Here is a 23,135-nt window from a genome sequence, read left to right on the forward strand (position 1 = left end):
CTCTTGAATCATCTTTGTTCATCTAGTTATTGCAATTCTGTGTTTTCCAATTCGTTGTTGTATCCCTCTGTATGATTAATCTGAAATCCAAAATGGGTTTAAGAGGAATCATGAAGAGTTGTGAGTAATCACCATTTGAATTCATGGGTTAGGAAAATTAAGGGTGATTAGGTTAGAGCTAGGATGTTTTAGAGTAGATCATTCCAAAACCTTACTAGTAGAGTAATCATAATGCATCTTCTGAGTTAGCTTCTCAAAAGTTGATCTTTAGACATTTCCCACCCAAAAGGTGTTCGATGAAATGCCTAAAACAACTCTTCTAAGCTTTTAGCATATTTTGCCGAAGACATTGTTGTTAGAAGTGCTAAGATAGCCTTAGACCTATTAGTAATGATTGCTTCCATATTATTCAACCAAAGACATTTGTTGTTTGAAATGTGTTAGTAAATGAACATTCATCTAGACATAGAGTTTGTTTAGGATCGTGTCTAAGCTTACGGTTGATAGTTTGATTATTCGTCCGCCATCCTTAGTTCGAAACTTGATCATCCAAGGTCTAATTCCTATGCCCATGAGTTCTCATTTTCCTTAGTTAAGAAAGTCGACTCATTTGCCGTTTTTTTTTTCATTATTCTGAAACTGCATTAGTATTAATTATTAGTTTAGAAAACCCTTTAAATCATCGGTTGCACTTAGATTAAGTAAGTACTTGCATTCTCAGTGCTTGAAATCCCTTAGAATTGGTTCGACAATCATTTATACTACAACATTTGTCTTAGGAGCCTTAAAAACTCCTAATATCAAGGGGAGGAAGAACATTTTATAAGGGGGATTTACCAAATATGACTCAAAACTTGATTTTGATTGCAAAAGTATACTCAAATTTGAATCAAATGCAAAAGTAACCTAAAAGCCTTATGAAATTACAGTCAACCCTTGTGACCAAACAAAAAAACATAACTCATTTTTACGAATACATCCCCGTTAAGTCTTCTTAGTCCTCTGAGATTCTGTTAAGTCTTCTGGACAACGTCCACGGAAGTCATCTGGTATAGTTGATCTTAAAAATAATTTATAAATTTTGTAAAAAATATTTTGATAAGCGAAAAATTAAAATCATGTAATTATAAACAGTTTTAAGTGATATAAATTAAGATATAATAAAATTGAATTGTTTTCAACATAGATGAGTGAAAGTAGTGAATCATGATATTCTTTGGTCTAGGGTTTGGCAACATATGTTGTAGTATTATATATATTCTTAGGGTTAGATTTTGGAAAATTTAAATGTTTTTTTGAAAAATTAAATTTTTATCTACATGTGATTATTTATGTGTATAGTAAACACTTTTTAAGTTTAATTTGATTTTATGAAGTGTTTAGTTAGTTAATTTAGTAAAAGGGTTATGTTTAGGGTCTAGACGACTAACATTGGGAAGTCTTCTAACTCCCGCTAAAAATATTTTAGTTTCCCGCTAAAAATATTTTAGTTTCCCGCTAAAAATATCGAAGTCTTCTGGGCGACTTACAAGTAAGTCGTCTAGTAAGTCTTCTGATCGAAAATATTTAACCTTATTGAAATTTTTGTCTCCATATATAAAAAAATATTTTACACATTCTCTCTCCTCCTCTCAAAAGACTGCAACAAAAATGGTATGTTCCTCATTCTAAAACTCTCCAACCTCTCTCTAATCTCTTTGAACTTATAAACACCAAACTTTATATCAATTTATTGTTTTTATCTCATGTCTTTCTCACTAGTTTATCTTGTTTTGCAGATTTTTCATCACATGGTTCTCATCTTCCACTCATTTAAATGTAGATATATTAATTTGAGATATGTATTTTTGTGTGTTCTATAAAAGTAGATCAGATCTATCTAATATTCCACTTAATATCTCTGTTTTTAAGCCATTTGAACGTTTTTGGAGATGCAGGTTTTTCATATCTGGATTTGGATATGCAGGTTTTTCATATCTGGATTTGGATATGCAGGTTTTTCAGATCTGGAAGACTACTGGGCTAGAAGACTTCCAGACGACTTCCGGGAAGACTTCCAGACGACTTCCGGGAAGACTTCCAGACGACTTCGATGAAGTCTTCCAGACGACTTCCAGGAAGTCTTCTGACAGAGTTTTCTCCCATGTCTCCCTTTCATAATAGATCTGAGCGTTTTGGTAAGTTTTTATGTTGATTTTTCTTCATTTGGTAACCTCCTGTTGCATAAAATTCATACTTTTTTCTCAAACTAAAACTCTCCAAACTCACTCTAATCTCTTTGACTTGAAAACACTAAACTTTATATGAATTTTTCATTTTTGTCTCATGTCTTTCTCACTAATCTATCTTTTTGTTGCAAGTTTTAATCAAATGGTTTTCATCTTCCACTTGGATATGTACTTTTTGTGTTCTATAAAAGTATGTCTATCTAATTTTCCACTCATTTTCTCTGTTTTTAAGCCATTTGAACGTTTTTTGATATGATATAAAGGTTTTACAGATCTGGGTTCGATATACATGTTTTTCAGATCTGGATCAGACTTTAGAAGACCTATGGGAAGTCTTCTAAAATATAATGCGCTAGAAGACTTCCAGGAAGTCTTCCAGACGACTTCAAAGAAGTCTTCCAGACGACTTCCAAGAAGTCTTCTGACGGGGTCTTCTTCCATATCAAGTGGAGTCTAAGCTTGTCTTTGTAGAGGAATGATCTATAATAGTTTTGTTTGTGGTCTGTTTTGTGATTTGCATGTGTACTCCTTTAGTTGTGACTTTTTTGTAAATTTGAAGAGAGATTAATGAAAAAGTTTGGTAAATATGTTCATTTTCCACGACATTATCTTGCCAAAATTACTTGACATAATTGAAGTTATTGATACAACTTAAATAGCAAAACACAATAACACAAAAAATTAATCAAATTTATTACAACTAAGGGAGAAGAATTTTCAAGAAAACTTAGTCAAATTCACAAAAGATAAAACATTACATAAGTTCAAAGCTAGAACACTTTCATTAGATACATAAGTAAAAAGTATATCTTATGATCTGAGAAGACACATTAAACCATGTTACTTGATATTTTTTAAGTTACTTAACACTTTTGAAAATTAAATAAACATATCTTAAAGTTACTTAACAAATTTACAAAAACTAACGTAGAAGACTTCCATGGAGGTCGTCTGGTAGACTTCTAGAAATGGAATTCTTCTCAATTAGCTAGAAACTTTACTAAGCATGAATGTTGGTAACCTTATAAATATCACCAATTAAGTTATAAATTTCATTCAGTAACCCCAATATTGACTAATATACATGAATTAACAAAAAAAATTAAAAAGTTTTTATAGTTTTAGAGAAAATGAAAGTTTATTAAACATTGACGCAGACGACTTCCACGGAGGTCGTCTGGTAGACTTCTAGAAAGTCGTCCATTTAGGTTAGTTTTGCAATTAATCTTTAACCTAGCCGACTTACATGGAAGTCGTCCATCTTTGTTTGTTAAAAAAGAAATTCGAGACGGCTTCTATGTAAGCCGTCTAGGGAAAATGAGTTAGTTTTGCATTTGACCGGATTGTGTCAGAAATTTGACTTTTCCTGGACGGCTTACATGTAAGTCGTCCAGTAGAAAATTAAAAAAAAACAATATTTTGTTATACCTAGATGACTTTCATGTAAGTCGTCTCATGTTAGTTTTGCAATTGAAAAATAAAACAAAAAAAAATATTTTTTTCTAGACGACTTACACGGAAGTCGTCCGCCCGACGACTTACATGGAAGTCGTCCGTCCGGCGACTTACATGGAAGTCGTCCAAGATAAGCAAGGTTTGACCAGAATCTCGGAATAAAATCATGGACGACTTTCGTGGAAGTCGTCTGATGGATGAATTACGTGTAAGTCGTCTAGACAAAAATAATTTTTTTTTGTTTTATTTTTCAATTGCAAAACTAACCTGAGACGACTTACATGGAAGTCGTCTAGGTTTAACAAAATATTGATTTTTTAATTTTCTACTGGACGAAAAGTCAAATTTCTGACACAATCCGGTTAAATGCAAAACTAGCCCCTTTACCTTAGACGACTTACATGGAAGTCGTTTCGATTTTTTTTTTAACAAACAAAGATGGACGACTTCCATATAAGTCGTCTAGAAAAACACATTTAAAAGTCAATTGCAAAATTAACTTCTGCATTGACCAGAAGACTTCCATGTAAATCGTCTACAGCCAGACGACTTCCGGGAAGTCGTCTGGATGAACAGATCCGAAAAAAAAAACTAATTTCATAGTTTCAACCAGTGAGATAACTTGTTTAGCACATAAAAGTCTTCTCCAAGCACCCAGAATCTCAAACAAAAGTGATCCACCAAGAATCGTAAGCTTCAATAGTTTTATGAACCATAAAAATTTTAGAATCAAAATCTTGGGTTTTTTTGGATGAATATGGAGAGAAAGTAAAGAGATGTTGTTTTTGGTTCATAAGAATTGAGAAAGAAAGAGTGTAAATCGATTTTTAGGTGCATTAAGAGCTTCAAATTGGTTATTCATGGTGGTTGGTGTATTGATGACAATGGCAATATTGTGAATACCTGAGGAAGTTGAAATTGATACAGAAAAATAAGCATTTTCAAAAAAAAAAAAGTGATGATATTTTCATGAATAATCTCAACTTTGGGGGTGAAAGAGGCAAGTCAAAATTCTAAAAAAAGAAATATGGGTTAGTTTTGTGTTTGACTTCAAGTTTTGAGTCATATTCGCAAAAAGTACATTTTATAAACGGTGCTTACAAAAAAAAACAAAAAAACAAAAACTTTGAAACTGCCTCACGCCAGTCTGATAAATTTGTTTTAACCTATACTTACATCTCTATCTATCCATCTGTCTCATGATGTATGTAAACTATTATTATTTATTAGTTCTAGAAAACTATTTAACAGAAAAAACTTTGAATAATGGTACTTTTCAGAACAAACTAATAAAGTGTAGCTTCTATTAAAAACATATATATAAAGAAAAGCCTAAATTTAACTTTCGGTTTATAAGTGTAGCTTCTATTAAAACCATTGCTTCATGTTAGGAAATTGGAATTCTTTCAAATTACATTTCTCTTCCTTTTCTTCTCTAAATCCTCTATATATTAATTGAGTATCGTTTAAAAAATTGTAACATTAATTTTTACTAATTAAAAAGAGATACTGGTTAGATGTCACTTAATTAGGATGGCAAGTTAGCTTACGTGGCAGCTTAAGAATCTATTGAAAAAATGTTGGTCCAAATCCAATTACTAGAGAACATTATATTAACCCAAAATATAAGAAACGTGTATTATTTCCTTAAATAAAAGCTACAGAATTACCTAATATGATTAACATATATATGTCAATTAATAACAATGAATAATGAAGATTTGATAACAATTTTTGCATCTTTTTTTCTGTTTTAAAATTTTATATTATTAAAAAAAATTAACAATCACATTAACCATATAATAAAAAAATTAGATTTTTTTCTTATATGTTATATTTTGAATTTTTTTAAATGACATGAAATTACAAAAATGAAGAAACCTTATATGTTATATTTTAATTTTCTTAAAACTACTTTAAATTACAAAAATGAGGAAACCTTATATGTTATATTTTTCTTATATGTTATATTTTTTCTTATATGCTATATTTTGAATTTTTTAAATGACTTAAATTAAAAAAATGTAAGTTTTCCTTAAGCATACGATTAAAAGTATTAAAATGACATGTATCAATTCGATGGTTGATTTGAAAGCTTTCAAAACTATATAGAAGATAAATGTCAAAATAATTTAACTGTGGAATCACTGTTCAATTTTTTCAAGAATGTATTCGGTGGAAAAAAATAAGATTTTTGTATCATAATTTGTTTAATGTTCAATCCGATCAACCCATGATATATTAATTATAATTTAATTTCATAATTTCCAATAAAAATTGATCCGATCCATCAGAAAGAAATTATATAATAACAACAAAAAAACATTGTATATATATAAATAAAATGATCAAATATATATAAAAAATTATTGATAATATATACAATTAAACTCACCGTGTTATAATATAAAAAGGTGCAGGTTTTAGGTTTTATCCTAGTTATAATATAAAAGACAACAGGTCAGACAATTAGGACAAATCTCCCTGGTGCGAAGCTAATCCATGATCTTGAGGTCAAGACAAATAGCCAATTCTTGCAAATGAAATGTATTCATACATCATTCCTCTTTCTCAACATTTACCATAACCGACAATCTAAAACTTGTTACATAACCAACATTTACCCTCACGAGAATTCTTAATCACACCAATTTTTTTACCGTAGTTTCAACATAAAATCATAACCCATAGTTACAAATTTGATTGGTACTCAAGGATGATGTTGAAGGTGTTCGAACAAGGAGTAAAGAATGAAAAAAAGAAAAAGATAACAAGGGAGAAAGAAGGCCTGACGTTATTATCTCTCTAATGTTCTAAGAATCCCTAAGAAAATAATGGCTTGGCTATGATAACACAGGTAACAGAAGCTTCATCAAACTAAAGACGAAATAGAAAAGCCGAACCAAATTTAAGAGCAACAAACAACACACCATAATACGTCAACAAGATCCAGAGTGTCATTACAACATAAAAAAAAAAACCTGCAACTGGTAGTTGAGGTTTCCTTTTAAAAAGAAAAAAGAACGAATGACTAAATTGGTTTAAAAGGGGGTACACACTTACTCATCTCTCAGTACTCCTCCTCCTGTTGGTATTCTCCTTCCTCCTCATCCTCGTACTCGCCTTCTTCATCTGCAGTTGCATCTTGGTATTGCTGGTACTCTGAGACAAGATCGTTCATGTTGCTCTCTGCTTCTGTGAACTCCATCTCGTCCATTCCTTCACCTGTATACCAATGCAAGAAAGCCTTCCTCCTGAACATAGCCGTGAACTGCTCACTCACACGCCTGAACATCTCTTGGATCGATGTTGAGTTCCCAATGAAAGTGGACGCCATCTTCAGACCGGTAGGTGGGATGTCACAGACTGTTGATTTCACATTGTTGGGGATCCACTCAACGAAGTAGGAAGAGTTCTTGTTCTGCACGTTCAGCATCTGCTCATCAACTTCCTTTGTGCTCATTTTGCCACGGAACATGGCAGAAGCTGTGAGGTAACGCCCGTGTCTTGGGTCAGCTGCACACATCATGTTCTTGGAGTCCCACATTTGCTGGGTGAGTTCAGGTACTGTGAGGGAACGGTACTGCTGAGATCCTCTTGAGGTGAGAGGAGCAAAACCCACCATAAAGAAATGAAGACGTGGGAATGGGATCAGATTGACAGCAAGCTTACGGAGGTCAGAGTTAAGTTGACCAGGGAATCTCAGACAGCAAGTGACACCAGACATTGTGGCAGATATCAAATGGTTCAAGTCACCAACTGCATAAAGAGAGAACATGTATATGAGTTACCTCCTAGCCACATAAACAAACATGCACAACAAAAAGAGCTTGAAGAGGTCAATATATTAAAGAGCAAGCAGAACAATTTCACATCTGTAAACCAGTCGATTATCATGCTCATCTATACAAACACTAGATTCTGAATACCTCTTATGTTCAATGAGTACAAGACATACAAAAGAATCATAATATGCCATTGATATAAGATAATAGTAGCCCAATGATGTATTCTGGTGATGGGATCAATACAGATAACCAGAGAATCACAAACAGAGGTAATAACACAGGAGGCATATATATATAAACAGAGCACCAAGCACAGTCACAAAACAATAGGCGAGAGCATCGATCAGGATAGATATAGCAAATTAGAATTGATATACAAAACAATGACCAAATCAAGTTGACGATCAAGACAAAGCATATCAAAAGGTATATAAGCATTTAAGACTAACACCACCAATGAAAGCATGAAGGAAAAGGGACTCACAGCTAGGGGTAGTGAGTTTGAGAGTCCTGAAGCAAATATCGTACAAGGCCTCGTTGTCAAGAACCATGCACTCATCAGCATTCTCAACAAGCTGATGGACAGACAAAGTAGCGTTGTAAGGCTCAACCACAGTGTCAGAGACCTTAGGCGAAGGGAACACAGAGAAGGTCAACATCATGCGGTCAGGGTACTCCTCCCTGATCTTCGAAATCAACAGAGTTCCCATCCCAGATCCAGTTCCTCCTCCCAAGGAATGGCACACTTGAAACCCTACACAAGCAATAAATCACCCGCCAAACAGTTAAACAAAAAAAAAAAAAAGAGTAGATCTAGAAGATTTATCTTTTTTACCTTGGAGGCAGTCACAGTTCTCGGCTTCCTTACGAACAACGTCGAGGACGGAATCGATAAGCTCAGCACCTTCAGTGTAATGTCCTTTGGCCCAGTTGTTACCAGCACCAGACTGGCCGAAGACGAAGTTATCAGGGCGGAAGGTCTGACCGTAGGGTCCAGATCTGAGACTGTCCATGGTTCCAGGCTCCAAATCCATCAGTACCGCACGAGGTACGAATCTTCCACAGCTGGCTTCGTTGTAGTAGACGTTGATGCGCTCGAGCTGGAGATCTGAATCGCCGGTGTAACGACCGGTTGGATCTATGCCGTGCTCGGCGCAGACGACTTCCCAGAACTTCGCACCGATCTGGTTACCGCACTGCCCTCCCTGGATGTGAAGGATCTCTCGCATTTTCGCTCGAACTGGGGAGGAGAGATCTAGGGTTTCCGAAATGGAGTTGAGCGAGTGAGAGAGTGGGTTTTATATTTGCGGAGATTTCCCAACGGGTATTTTATTTTATTTTTTAATATTACTATGTTTTATTATCCCCTGCTTATTATTTCCGCCCTAATTATCTTACGCGCCTTATTTGTATTTTTTCGAATTTAAAAAACTCCGTTTGTAACGCCTAATTTCAAAATTATTTATATGTGCAAATGTCAGTTTCCCCGTATATTAATTTGATTTGTGTGTCAGGATAGTGAAAGCTCCAAATCGTATTAAATATTTATCTCTCTTTTTTCAATAATTAGGGCATTGCCTCGGCGGTTGTGGAGAGAGTTCTTGTTTCATTTCAATATTTATTAGGGTTATTATAGTTGTGAATTTTGCGTTTTGTACTGTTTTTCAAGTTTTTTTAATTGTTATAGGGTTAGAGTTGTGATGATGAAATGTGTATGCATTGTTCTCCACTCATGAAGGACTAAACTGTGTTAATAATGTGATTGATATAGTTCATGTTGTTGTTTGCTGTGTCACTGAAACTTATTGTTTGTTTGTCTTTTTAATTTGTTTCTTGTACTGTTGAGATTACATAAATTATATTAAATTTATTGAGAGTATCTTTTGTTTCTGGATATTTTGTCTCCAGTTTAGTTGTGTAAGTTGTGTGTATTAAGTAATAATTTTTATTATCCTTATTATGTTTGTTATATGTTTTTATTTTATTTTTAAACTTGTTGCTCTTACCGGACTTTTAAAACAAATACATGAAAACTTGTAGAAATAACATTAAAATGAGTGACAGTTCTGAGTATTTGGGCTTTAATGAGTTTCAAACGAATTTATGTATTTCTCATAAGAAGACAATAGCATTGGCCTGTTGACATTGGGCACGTAAGCTATTTTTATAAGATAAGAGGAGTGAGCAGGTGGAGCTGTTGTTGCCGCCTTTGTGTATGTCGGGATTGTCTCTTGTATCTCCTGTTGTGGCTGTGTTTGTTTATCTTTTATTTGATGGGTAATATGTAAACAAAAATCATTGTTAGTTGTATTTATTAGAGTTCATAACTTACTCTGTTTTTTTTGTTTAGGTAATTTCAGTGATATTAGTTGTGGTTTTCGTCTTCATTCCGAAAGTAAGTTTGTAAATTATTAAATAGCTGGTCATGTAGTTTGTATTTGTTTGGCTGACTCGATGTATGTGTCGTTGCGAAAATAAGTTTGTAAATTGTTAAATAGCTGCCGGTGTAGTTTGTATTTGTTTAGCTAACTCGATGTATGTGTCGTTGAGTATTAGTTGAGGTGATTGGTTTGGTATATTTGTTTTGAAGTTTATTTCTAAAATTAGACAAAAAAGAGAGGTGATCATTAATGATTCGTCTGTTTTGGAATTCTAATTTTTGGTGTTTTCATTGTTTGGGTTGTTGTGGTTTCTTTTAAGTTGTAAAATAAAGGTTTGTGTAAAATTAATTTGATAAGTAAGAGAGATAAATAGACGACCACAGAATTTGAGTAGGAAATATTTTTGATTATTGATGTTAGCACAATATAGATAATAATATAAAGGGAATTGTGTGTTGATTGTTTCTTATGGATCAATGAGGAGACGGATAACGACTCGAGTTGTTTCTTTGCTAAGGTCAGAGCCTTGGACATATTGGATTTACCCAACCACATCTGCGAGTTTAAATATCAGTTATGATAACGAAACATATTATAAACCCAGATGCAATATGATAATATACCTGGGAGTTCTAGGTTTGTGTTCGCAATCACTTGGAAATTGTCAAACAATCTAATTATGATTGGAGATTGATCTCAGGAGCACCCGTGATGACTTCATAAATAATAGTTGGTGAGATGAAACGAATGAGGAATGGATGATCAATTATCTTGTACATGCTTGAGCACCTAGCAACCTTAAAACGATCGTCTTTCACAATGGAACCGGCTTTCAAAGATGGCATGTAATGATTAGCACGTCCGGCGGGAATAAACCCATGAATCGCGGAATCTGCAAATAATATTATTTAACAAAGAATCAGGAAATCAATTAAAAACAATTATATTAAATAAGTGTGATAAATCGAAGATTAACTTACCTTTTCATCAAGGAAGAGAACCGTGATTCTCATAAACTCACTGTCTTTCTTGAAGTTCAGGGAACCCCATAAGCGAGGAGGTTAGAGGCTATGCTCTGACTACTACGACCAACACGGAGAGACTCGAAGGTTGAGTGACGGATGTCGGGAACGCCGGTTTAAGGAACTGGAGAGGCAGATAGACATTTTCTAGAAGATCGTTAAAGCTAAGAGGAATCAATGAGTTTTGTGGAGATGCAGATTGGGTTCATCAAAGATGAGAATCATATATGTAGGGTTTACAGATTGGCTACAAATCATGAACATTTAAGATCAAGCGATTTAAGATGGAGAGATGAAGAGTTCACCGGTGAAAAAATAGATTACGAACAGACACACATCGCAACTCTGTAACTCAGACTTGTCTAAGACAATGATGAAAATAACTCTAACTCATGTTAAACGAAGACAGTTTACAATATGGAAAAACTATAATTGTTGTTTTTTCATATAACGTGATGAATCTCATTTAAAAATGAAACTCATAATACACTTGTAGGCCCGGCCCACAGAGAAAACCGAAGAAGCAAATGTTTCCGACCTTCATAAATATATATTAGTTTCGGCCATCAATGTATAAAGTATCTTTTAGTTTAGTGGTGTAAATGTTAGTGTTTATATCTCAATAACTCGGGTTCGAGGCACATGTTTGACACTTTTTCACACTTTTTAAAAGTGGAACCCACTTACCTGCTGACGTGGCAGCTCAGGAATGAGGCAACTGCCTCATTATATAATAGATTTTTGTTTTTATGTATTGTTATAAAAGAGATGTTGTGTAAGCTTATTATTACTCATGACCAGAGGTCTATATTTATAAAAGTATTAGATCGTCTTATTTAGACCGTCATAAGAGAAAAGAAAATCCTATTCCTAATAGGAACAGGAAATAGTACTTATCCTAAATACATATGGAACAGGATAAACATCAAGTATAGATAATGTAAACTCTCATTCGCCTAAGTCATTAGCGAATGGGCCGGATGGATAGCTGATGCGCCGGACGGTTTGGGCCTGATATGGGTCGATCACCACTTGGTTTATAACACTCCCCCTTGATCGATACATCCGGTTCAGGGTTTGTAACATGCTTAATGTTGTCTCATTAAAACCTTTCCAGGAAAACCCAGTGGGACAAAACCATGGATAAGGAAAAAGAGTACAACACATGAACTCCCCCTGACTTGTACCCCTGTGTATGTTCTTCAAGTTGGCGCATGGACAATTTGATAGTTTAGCTTCATGGGCGCCAAGTCTTGAACTGGTCCTTTAATTGGCACGTCCCAAACTGATAGATAAATTTCATGGACGTGTGGTTGGTGTAGACATGGTGAAGAAGTCGGCTGACATATCATATGACTGAACTTGTAGTCCTTTGAGCTTCTTGAACGTTGATGTAGGAATAGCTTTTGCCGAATTGTAACTTGAGTTATCTTGTAACTCTCATATCTTATAGAACTTCATTAAGACATGGTCAAGACGTGTATCTTTGCAGCTGACCACTCTATGTCCTGGTCGGACGGATGGCACTCGACCAGTACTCGGATGGACCTCTAATCTGCGATCAAACTTTACTCGCAAGTCCTCTCATGTCCCACGGATCCTCTAGTCACATGACTTTGCCATACCGTGGACACTTTAATATATATATTGAGTCATCGACCCAAACACATACGAACCACTTGGCTTCTCACGGACATGCCTTCGTCCATTCGGACATACATCACCCGTATGTGCTAATGGCTTATCCATTATAGCCGATCTTTCTTCATTGGTCGATCCATGTTGAGTTATAGACCTTGTCTATACTCGTCCATACCCCCATGAGTTTCTAAGGTCATATCATTAATAATCATTGCTGCAATGAGTTTTATAATCTCATCAAACTATGGATATGCAGTCAAATACACTCAAGGAGCTTTATATGGTTATCGATATTTCTTTCCTTCAGCAATACCATATCCATTTGGCCTCGACCAGACATACTTTTGGCCACTCTCTTGGACCATTATGGTTTCCTTTTATCCACTGATATAAACATAATGGCTTGTGCTTACATTGTAGTCCCATACTATAATCTTATTACTTGAAAAACATCGCAGTCCACACTTTCTTTGATGGCATTTCATAACCTACTTGCAGTGCTGATTTATTATAAACACAAGGGATTTCTTTTATAAGAATATATGGACTGATTTGGATTGTTCTTTATCGAACTCCTTCACTAAGTGTTACTTAGTCTTATCATATTCAATGCAGCTGCTTTTGCTTCAGTCCATGAACAGCTTAGGAACAATGATGTTCTTTGAGAACTTCTTTTCTCATCTTTCTGGTATCTTTATTTTCTTTATCCAGTGATCAATATACTCCTTACTACATCATTATTTCTTTTGTTTCCAGACTTCATCAATTTCGAGTTTGTGTAGTAGCATCCACCACATAGGAACATATTTCCTTATAATCTGTTCCTTTGGTCTCTATGAGTATCCTTGTGTAACAAGCCATTCTTTGAATGATGTAAGTAGTAATGTGAATGACCTCTTGACTACTTGGTCACGTTCCACATCTCACGATTTTCTTTCCTTCACATGACCCATTTATCCACTGGTCTATATCATCAGATGGCGTTACTATATATTTGGCCAATACGTCCATCTCTTCTTTAAACTCTTTAAACCTCACGTTTTCTTTTCATCTTATCTTTATTCTTTATGAGTACTCTTACGTGGGTTCATGATCCTCGCTTTATATCTTTAAACTCAAGTGCTACTTTCTGTTATGAGCTCTCTTATATGTAAATACATCATTGGTGTTAACACTCTTATGTAGTTCCATAGTGTTCCAGACATGATCTAATAGATTTGAGATATTATTATCCAGGACCTTTACTACCTTGCAGTTTGGCGTCCCAAACTACATGGTTTGGTACCTTAGATGTTTAGCTGGCCAGTCTTATCTCTCTATCTGGACTGGTTTCCTTTGAACTCGGATTTGTATCATTCTATGCACCTTTCATTTCTTTCCGAGGTTTCTTATCTTTTGGAACTTATTGGTCTATCTTGTATAGACACTATAGGAACTTGATTGTGTCTCTTAGGACATCAAATTCGTGGTGCTTAGCTGGTATGACTTAGTCATTCTTTTCTTTTCGGGTCAATGTGTCTGGCATCTAGTTCTGCTAGCTTTTGTATCATTTGATCACATTCTTTGGACGTCTTAAATCATATTTTCTAGTCCGAGGATCTTGCCAAGACAATGATGGTAAATACCATTCTATTTCTCTTATTCTCTTTTACCAGCTTATTTCTTTCTCCCCCTGATGTTGGATTGTAGGATTCATCAGTCATGCGATCCGTGTACCTGGCCATAATTTGATCACCCATATTTGGTACAAGGTCTCTTAAAAAACGTGGGAGAAAGACATGTTCCTATCCAACATATATTCCCAATCTTTTTCTCATCCTCTTCTGAGGTTCCATCCTAGACGGCACATATGTATGTGGTGGTTTATTCAAAATCTCTTAGGATGGTATATGTCTGGTTTATGACCCGTATTCATTCTGAGATGGGATTATCTATGCTCACTTATATGGCCTGATGCATATTAACCTTACACATGTAAATCCTTGTGTCCCCAAGCATTAGGTAGTGGCCTTTGTAGTATAAAGAATTCGGCCAAGTCTTACTATGGTCATAGACCATGTCACACGGATTTGTAGTATGTTTATGGATCACAGTTTGTCCTCACTCCCCCTCATAGACATACTATAATCACGTGGTACTTGGACAATAGAGCCTAATGAGTTTCCCTTGTGTACATGTTACACAACGTGAGATTTTATGGGATAACTCTTTGTGCCTTTTGCAATATGTGCATCAATTTTTAAAGACCTGGATGGCTAATCCATTCATGCCATAAAGTGTATAAAATTTCGTGGGTATACAGGTTACCATGGCTTTTGCCTTTATCATACTGATCATTGGCATAGTCTAGATCAGTAGAGTATGTAGGTATAGTCTTGACCACTTTCTTATAAGGCCTTAGGCGATTTTCTTATAATCTGAAAGAGACTTTTGTTTCCTTTGCCCATTGGTTCAATGTGGAAACCATTCATGCTCAAGTTTTTATAACTCAATGGGTCTTTTATTGGGTGAATAAATTTGTGCCCCTTTAGGCAATGCTGTGGTCTATAATAGACTGACTATCCTTTTATTAAGTTTTCATTGTCATTTATCAATCAAGAAATCATCAAGCAAATCAAACATGATAACTAAAAACAACTCTTATTATTGCTATAAAATTGTAAATGACAAGCAAATCGAAGCAAAACATAAAACATAAAATCAGAATGTCGAAATCTCGTTTCTTTAGTCAATGTATAAGCCGGCCTCACAATCCATATATTTCAACACGGCTTCCTTGGATTCCTCCTTATCATTTTTAGCCTCATTGGCTTCAGGAGGTCTCATCTCACTGTTTCGTTGCTCAATGTATCTTTTCTGAAGTTTTTCAAATCTGCTAATAGTATCTATAACTTTCTGCTCTCTTTGCTGAGTTGCCAATAGGCATGACAATAGGTCATTATAGGTGGTGAAACCCTTAGCCTTATGTGATAACAACAGATCCTTTGGATGGAATGTGGAATAGGTTTATATATAGTAAATCCTTATTTGTTACCACTTCACCACATAGTTCAAGACTATAGACTATTTTCATCAAAGCAGAATTATATTCGTCTACGGATTCAAAATCCTGGAACCTGAGAATCTTCCATTCATTCATGGTTTTTCACCATAATACCATTGAGTATCTGGAATTTAGTTTTGTCCAAAGGTCACAAGGATCCTCAATATTTAAGTACTGATCTCTCAGATCCTCAGTGGGATGATAGCGCATAATTGTTATGGCTCTATGCTTTTCACTTTCAATTGCATTATTGCCATCAATGATACATTTTCCGAGTCCTCTAGACTTCAGGGCAACTAAAGTGTTCATTACCCATTCTAGATAATTATCTCCAGAGAGATTTATGGCAGCATAATCCGAAGGCTCAAATTTCGACATTTGAAACATATTATTAATCAGTTCAAGATGCAACCGAGTCAATAAAATCAATGCATACGGTTTCACAAGTCTCTCGACCAAACATTTAACTACTCGACCATGGTGCGAGAAAAACAAGTATGCGAGGTCTATATGATGCTTTAGGCCACACGGCCTTATAAAATTGTGATGCAACAACCCTAGAGGTCGGATTTTATATTTGAATGCAACCAAAGCATCAATCATAACAACAATCATATTCAGGCCAATTTTTAATCAATGTGAGACCAGGTCAATAATTCTTATGTTTTACCTTTCTTAAAACATTTAGTATGATCAATTAATCAGAATAATAATGCAAGTATCATCAGATCATATTAGGGTTTCAAGGCCCATTTTTTCGGTTTGATTTTATCAATATCAAGCTTTACAAAAGAATTAAATCAGATCAATCAGTCAATTTTAGCAATTTTCTAGCAATCCTAACAGTAAAAGGAAATTTTCCAGCAAGTAGAAAAGGAAATTTCAGAAAAAAAAGAAATTTTCTACTTTTAGCAAAAAGGAAATTCACAATTCTGGACAGATTATGGTTTTAATCAAAACTAACAATTTTCCTAATCATTTCATTCGATATTCAAACAATTAATCACAATATGGAAACTTGTTTATCAATCGATTTATGCAAAAAGGAAAATTAGGGTTTTCAACAATTTAATAATTTTAAGATCAAATTTGATTCTAAACAGTTTTAATTACTCAAACAATCATCAAAGATAATTCAAGGTTTTAATCTAGCAACCTAAACCTCAGATACATCAAAATCAATCAATCAAAACAGTCGGATCAATTTAGGTTTTTGATATTTCAGATTTTCAAAACATCATAAAGGAAACGGATCATATAATTTAGATTTAGGGTTTCAATGCCCTTACTGATCAATCAATGTTCTAGCAACCCTAACAGCCATTGATCTATCAACTTAACAGGAAAACAATCTAACCAAAACTTAGTTCCATATGTTAGGGTTTCTATTATCCTAGATTAGGGTTCTTCAAATTTTAATGGTTCAGATCTTTATCAATCAACCAAATTCAGTTTAGGTTCTTTTAAGTTTCGAGTTTTACCTGTAGAAACTTATGGAGTGTAGATTTGGACCACCAAAGAGAGAAGGAGGCCGCGAGCTGATCGTTCTTCGAGTCGGATCGCGGATATGCTGCTTGCTTGGTCGGATCACGAACAGGGAAGAAGGAGAACGTCTGGTTTACTTGATCACGTCTAGAAAGAGCTAACTTCAAGAGAGAGAGAGCTCGGATTTGGGTTAGGAAAACGATTAGGGTTCCAAAGCAAATCGGCAACGCGTACTGTAGCAGAGCGTGACGGTGCGTCAGTGATCGGATCGACAAGCGGTTTGCAGCGTCGGATTCGTATCGGCGAGAGCTTCAATTTGATATATTGCTCGTCGTCTGGGTCCTCACGTTTTGGGAGAACGATCTCTTTGAAATTCCGTCGGAATTAGGGTTTTGTGATATTCGGCTGAGTTTAAGGAATTTCGTGGGGGCTTAGGGTTAGAGGCTATCGTGTTGATAACGTGTTATAAAAGAGATGTTGTGTAAGCTTATTATTACTCATAACCAAAGGTCTATATTTATACAAGTATTAGACCGTCTTATTTAGACCGTCATAAGAGAAAAGAAAATCATATTCCTAATAGGAATAGGAAATAGTACTTATCCTAAATACATATGGAAAGAATAAACGTCAAGTATAGATAAATGTAAACTCTCATTCGCCTAAATCATTAGCGAATGGGCCAGATGGATAGCTGATGCGCCGGACGGTTTGGGCCTGATATGGGTCGATCACCACTTGGTTTATAACATGTATATGTTTTTTTCTGTATATTTTCGGTCAATGCATAAAGGTTTAAAGGAATAACGGAAGAGCACATGTTTCATTCTTGTTAACAGAGCAGTATAACGTGCTTGGAAAGACCGAATTTCACTTTGACCAGAGATCTTTCTGCGGAATTAGTAAGAAAAATAAAAGAAAAAAACATTATTAGCAAGAGCAAAATTTGAAGTTTCTTTCAAAGAACTAACTACGATTCAAAAAGTTGTAAACTTTACTCAGCACCAAGGAGATGAGACAATTATTACAATCTTGAAGAACACACATGCGCATAGTAGCAAATATCTTGAAGAATTAAACGATTTCAATTACATATAAACTTAATAAAAAAGTAAATGCGTCTGCCGGGAGTCGAACCCGGGTCTATTGCTTGGAAGGCAATTATCCTAACCGTTGGACTACAGACGCTTTTTGATTGAAAACCTAAACAAGGGATTTACAAAATGAAACAAAGCATATCGGCGACGTTGACAATTGACAGTCATCGAAAAACGACATCGTTAAAAGTCATGTACGTTCGTCCGCGTTTTTCTTGTCTGACAAAATCCCGGAGAATTGAATTGGTCATTTCATTGAGTAGTTTTGTAATAAATAATTAGAGGAATGTTTAATAGTAATATATCTGAAAGCCATAAAAAGACCTTCCTTCCTTCCTTTGGAGCCTACTACTGCTTTCGTCGTCTCCTTCAACCAACCAACCAAAATATAAAAAAAAGTCGTCAAATTCACATCGTAGCTTCCTCCAAACTCCTCCCGTCGTTCTCCTCTCTTCGCACGCAATCCAATCGCCGGATTCTGATTCACCTCTTTCGCCCACCTTCTACCTCCTTCGTTTTCGTGTTTCAGGTACGTTGTCGATTTCTTTCTTCGCCTCGTCCTCGTTGACTGTGTTCTAAAAAAACATAATTGGTTGATGAAATAATATTAGTTTTGGTGGAATCATCTCCGGCGATTTGGGTGTTGCGTTCGAGTCTTGGTTCTAATCGTTGAGAGAGGATAAGTCATTAACATGAGTTTCTGACATTTTCCTCTTAGAGAAATGGACGAAGAGTCTAGTTCTTGGATAAGGAGGGCCAAGTATTCTCATACCGTTTGTCATCGAATCATCACCCCAAGATCAGACTCCCTTCCTATTACAACCAACCGAGACAAGACTTCTTCCGGTTTGAAGAGAATGCCTCTCAGTTCCCCATCTGATCTCAAGTCTCTTGTCGGACCTTCTCAGGCTAAGCAGCAAGCCACGGGTTTCACCAACAGGAAGAGGGCTACTTCTCCGTCTCCTCAGATACCCATCTCTGATTCTTTTAAAGAAGCAAAGTCTGGTGTCAAGAGATTCTCAACTCCTCATCCTATAAGAGTCGAAGCAACCAACAAGGGAAACTTCTCCCGCAAAAGTTCCTTTGAGAAACTATCACACGCTCTACGGCCTCTATCTTTCTCAGGTCCTTTAAAGGATAGGCCCAAGAGCAGGAAGGAGATGCGGTCTACAAAGTCTTTTGATCATTCAGGTAATGAAGTAACTGCTATGGGTGTGCTCGAAGAACACCGCGTTGATACCTCTGATCTCACCCGTGGAGACCTGTTTGCGCATGGCAAGTTTAGCCAACTTTACCATGGTGTCTACAAAGGCGAAGCTGTTGCGCTCAAGATTACCAGAGCGTCTGATGATTGCGAAGATAGATTCTTGGGAGCTCGTTTGGAGAAACAGTTTACCAAGGAAGCCACTCTTCTGTCTCGACTTAGCCATCCAAATGTTGTCAAGGTGATTTTGTTTATTATGAATGATGTCTTTGGTGTGTGCTTTAAATTGAATGGTTTGTTTTGGATTTTCTTCTCTGAAATCAGTTTGTGGGAGTGAATATTGGAAACTGTATCATCACGGAGTATTTAGCTAACGGGTCTTTGAGATCATATCTGCACAAGCTGGAGACAAAATCCCTTCCTTTGCCACAGCTAGTCAAGTTTGGTCTGGACATTGCGAGAGGGATGGAATACATTCACTCACAGAAGATAGTTCACCGGGATCTTAAGCCGGAGAACGTGTTGATTGACAAAGACTTCAACTTGAAGGTCGCAGACTTTGGCATAGCGTGCGACGAGGAGAACTGTGATATTTTAGGGGCGGAGACAGGAACGTATAGGTGGATGGCACCCGAAGTGTTGAGCAGGAAACCACATGGAGGTAAGTCGGATGTATATAGTTTTGGACTTGTCTTATGGGAAATGGCAGCTGGAGCAGTCCCATTTGAGAAGATGGGTCCTGTCCAAGCTGCTTTCGCAGTCATGCATAAGGTGAGCATCATCTCCCTGCTTATGAATATCAATTTTCTTTTTGTATTTATTTACACGAGGTTTTGTGTTGTTATTTGGTCAGAACACTAGACCGGCCATACCAAAGAAATGTCCAGCGCCCATGAAAGATCTGATTGAGCAGTGCTGGTCGGTGCAAACAGACAAGAGACCAGAATTCTGGCAGATTGTGAAAGTGCTGGAACACTTTGAAAAGTCGCTGAAAAACGAAGGGAGACTCAGTCTTATGCCGAACCAGATATGTCCACACGCTAAGAAAGGCAATAAATACTGGAGTCATATCTTCGGGTCAGTCCACCACCACCACCACGGCAGCAGCTACAACAACGATACTGTATGCCCTGCCACGCCTAAGCCTAGATTCGCTTGAGAGAAAGACTCTCGACTCTCATTTTGTGAATATAAAAAAAGCGTCAGTGGTTATGTGTTTTCTTTTTTGGTTCATTTCATCCACTGTCTCTGTCTGCGTTTGATTTTGTTAGGAAGCCATCTTCTTCTTGGTTTGGCTTGGTCTTTTTGTGAAGTCATCTTTTTCTTTTAAACTTGAAATTGGTTTGATTTATACAGAACAACAGTGAGAGATTGTTTCATGGATTATCACTTTTACTTCAGGATGAGACTTTTGCGAGTAATTATAAAGAAGAAAAGATCTTAAAATGAAACCATGCCCACAATCTGTTCGACCAAATAACACAACGAAGAAGATAGAAACTACTTAAACACCGGTAGACCCGAAACCACCTTCACCACGAACAGTAGCGTCCAAATCCTCAACCTCCATGACTTGCGGCGTCACGATCTTCTCGATTATCATCTGCGCGATTCTATCTCCAACCTTCACCTCGAACTCAACATCGGAGTGATTGAACAGAATCACACCAACCGGTCCTCTGTAATCCGCGTCGATGACTCCCGCTCCCACATCAATCGAGTGTTTCCAGGCGAGACCAGATCTCGGAGCGATTCTCGCGTAGGTTCCTTCAGGGACAGCGACGCTGAGATCCGTCGGGATCAGAGCCTTGCCTCTCGCTGGAACTTTCGAATCCACGGCACTCGAGAGATCGTAGCCGGCGGAGAGAGGAGAGCCTCTTGTAGGCAGAACAGCTTTCTCGGAGAGTTTCTTCACTTTGAAGAACGGTCCAGAATCGAGCTTCTGGAGTTTCGCCAAGGGCTCCTTCACATCAGGACTGTTGCTCTTCGCTTCGACGCAGGCCATCGCTGGAAAAGGAAGACGAGTTGTTGAAGATAACCGCCGCGACCCTAATTTGAATTGAGGCAGACTTGTTGGTGCTGTGAAGAAGAAGAGGCGTCGTAGTTCCGCCATTTATGTAGGCACTGAGTCAATGGCGCCAAACTTTCCCTCCACTTCAGCCAACTTCAAATGGGCTTAGTGACTTTATCTATAGATCGGCCCATTTACAAATATTCGTTTTTTTTTAACCCAAATACGTCAATAAATGAAATTAGGGTTTATCGGTCGGTGGGGTTGAGAGAGTCTAGCTGTTTGGTTTTTGTTTTTGTTTTTGTTTTCGTTCTCATGTACTCTCTGATACTCCATGGAAGAAGGTCGGTGGAGTTGCAGAAATGGCGTAATCTGCGAGTCTCATTGAACATTCTGCAAAATGCATTTGCTTTCTCAAACTCCTTCTCCTCTGCAAACGTGAACCCTCAAGGAAACACTTTCACGGTCTCTTATCTCGTCGAATCATTGGGTTTAACTACAAAGCTCGCGGAATCGATCTCAAGGAAAGTCACCTTCGAGGACAAGGTAAACCCAGATTCCGTGCTAAATCTTCTCAGAAGTAATGGGTTCGAAGATTCTCAGATCTCTAGGATCGTAACCACTTACCCACGACTGCTTGTAGAAGACGCTGAGACGTCTCTTCGTCCCAAGCTTCAAGCTTTGCAGCACAGAGGAGCTTCAAGCTCTGAGCTCGCTGAGATTGTTTCGAAAGTTCCCAAGATTTTGGAAAAGAGAGTGGGGAAATCTCTCAGTTTGTACTATGATTTCGTCAAAGACATTATGCAACAAGGTAAGCTGTCTCACTCTTGGACAGAGGGTAAGGTGAAGAACAGGATCCGAAACATATCTGTTTTGAAAGACTTGGGTGTGCCTCAGAACTTGCTCTTCTCATTGCTCATCTCCAGGTGCCAACCTGTTTGTGGGAAAGAGAAGTTCGATGAGACCCTCAAGAAAGTAGTTGACATGGGTTTTGATCCGACCAAGTCCAAGTTCGTGGAAGCTCTGCACGTTGTCTACGAAATGAGCGATAAGACGATTGAAGAGAAGGTGAATGTGTACAAAAGGCTAGGCTTTAGTGAGGAGGATGTATGGAAAATCTTCAAGAAGTGGCCTTTCTTTCTTAAATTCTCGGAGAAGAAGATAGCTCAGACGTTTGAGACGCTCAAAAAGTGTGGTCTTGACGAGGAAGAGGTTCTTTCGGTGTTGAAGTTGCGTCCAGAATGTATACGCTCTTCAGAGGAGAAGATACTGGAGTCCGTTGATACGTTTGTAGGGTTAGGATTCAGCAGAGATGAGTATAAGATTATGATCAAGCGGTTTCCTCAGTGCTTTGGTTATTCTGCAGAGTCGTTGAAGAAGAAGTTTGAGTTTCTGGTGAAGAAGATGAAATGGCCACCAGAGGCTGTGGTGTTGGTGCCTTCCGTGTTTGGATACAGCCTGGAGAAGAGGATCCTGCCAAGGTGTAACGTGATCAAAGTTCTCTTGTCGAAAGGATTGATCAGAGGTGGAAACCCTCCAATGTCATCTGTCTTCGTATGTACTGATGAGGAGTTCGTGAGCAGATATGTGATGAAGCAGGGGAAGCTAGTGCCTGAGTTGATGGCTATGTTAACCGGACAGCGTGTTTCATAGTTTCGTTGGTTAATCTTTTGATTGACGATTTAAGAGTGTATTTGAAACCATTTTTGTAGTCTCAGTTCTACTTGAATCCGACCCGTTTCTAATAATATACAATCCGACTGAGGAAATTATAAATCCA

General features: G+C 36.9%; 4 protein-coding genes and 1 non-coding gene across 6 annotated transcripts; 2 read left to right on the forward strand and 3 right to left on the reverse strand.

Moving 5' to 3' along the window:
* Nucleotides 1-6,572: 6,572 nt before the first annotated feature.
* On the reverse strand, nucleotides 6,573-8,797 carry LOC106352755 (tubulin beta-2 chain). The gene is made up of 3 exons (XM_013792385.3): nucleotides 8,307-8,797; nucleotides 7,956-8,225; nucleotides 6,573-7,442 (listed from the first exon to the last, which is right to left on the reverse strand). The coding sequence occupies exons 1-3, from the start codon at nucleotides 8,698-8,700 to the stop codon at nucleotides 6,754-6,756; spliced, it is 1,353 nt and encodes a 450-aa protein (XP_013647839.1). The 5' UTR covers nucleotides 8,701-8,797; the 3' UTR covers nucleotides 6,573-6,753.
* A 9,362-nt stretch (nucleotides 8,798-18,159) lies between these two features.
* Nucleotides 18,160-18,231, reverse strand: TRNAG-UCC. The gene has a single exon. It is a non-coding gene; the product is annotated as a tRNA-Gly (tRNA).
* Nucleotides 18,232-18,409: 178 nt separating this feature from the next.
* LOC106352750 (serine/threonine/tyrosine-protein kinase HT1-like) lies at nucleotides 18,410-20,744 on the forward strand. 2 transcript variants are annotated; one of them, XM_013792380.3, is made up of 4 exons: nucleotides 18,410-18,669; nucleotides 18,752-19,585; nucleotides 19,669-20,115; nucleotides 20,198-20,744. In XM_013792380.3, exons 2-4 carry the CDS (start codon nucleotides 18,863-18,865, stop codon nucleotides 20,501-20,503), a joined length of 1,476 nt encoding a protein of 491 aa, XP_013647834.2. In that variant the 5' UTR covers nucleotides 18,410-18,669; nucleotides 18,752-18,862; the 3' UTR covers nucleotides 20,504-20,744. The 2 variants fall into 2 exon arrangements, with proteins under 2 accessions (XP_013647834.2, XP_013647835.2); XM_013792381.3 differs by having other exon boundaries at nucleotides 18,411-18,669; nucleotides 18,859-19,585.
* Nucleotides 20,745-20,765: 21 nt separating this feature from the next.
* LOC106352751 (deoxyuridine 5'-triphosphate nucleotidohydrolase-like) lies at nucleotides 20,766-21,501 on the reverse strand. The gene has a single exon (XM_013792383.3). The coding sequence runs from the start codon at nucleotides 21,455-21,457 to the stop codon at nucleotides 20,849-20,851; it is 609 nt and encodes a 202-aa protein (XP_013647837.1). The 5' UTR covers nucleotides 21,458-21,501; the 3' UTR covers nucleotides 20,766-20,848.
* A 1-nt stretch (nucleotide 21,502) lies between these two features.
* LOC106352747 (transcription termination factor MTERF15, mitochondrial-like) lies at nucleotides 21,503-23,131 on the forward strand. The gene has a single exon (XM_013792377.3). The coding sequence runs from the start codon at nucleotides 21,515-21,517 to the stop codon at nucleotides 23,006-23,008; it is 1,494 nt and encodes a 497-aa protein (XP_013647831.2). The 5' UTR covers nucleotides 21,503-21,514; the 3' UTR covers nucleotides 23,009-23,131.
* Nucleotides 23,132-23,135: the final 4 nt, after the last annotated feature.

Source organism: Brassica napus, chromosome C3 (genome assembly GCF_020379485.1).
Source record: "Brassica napus cultivar Da-Ae chromosome C3, Da-Ae, whole genome shotgun sequence".
NCBI classification, from domain to species: Eukaryota; Viridiplantae; Streptophyta; class Magnoliopsida; order Brassicales; family Brassicaceae; genus Brassica; species Brassica napus.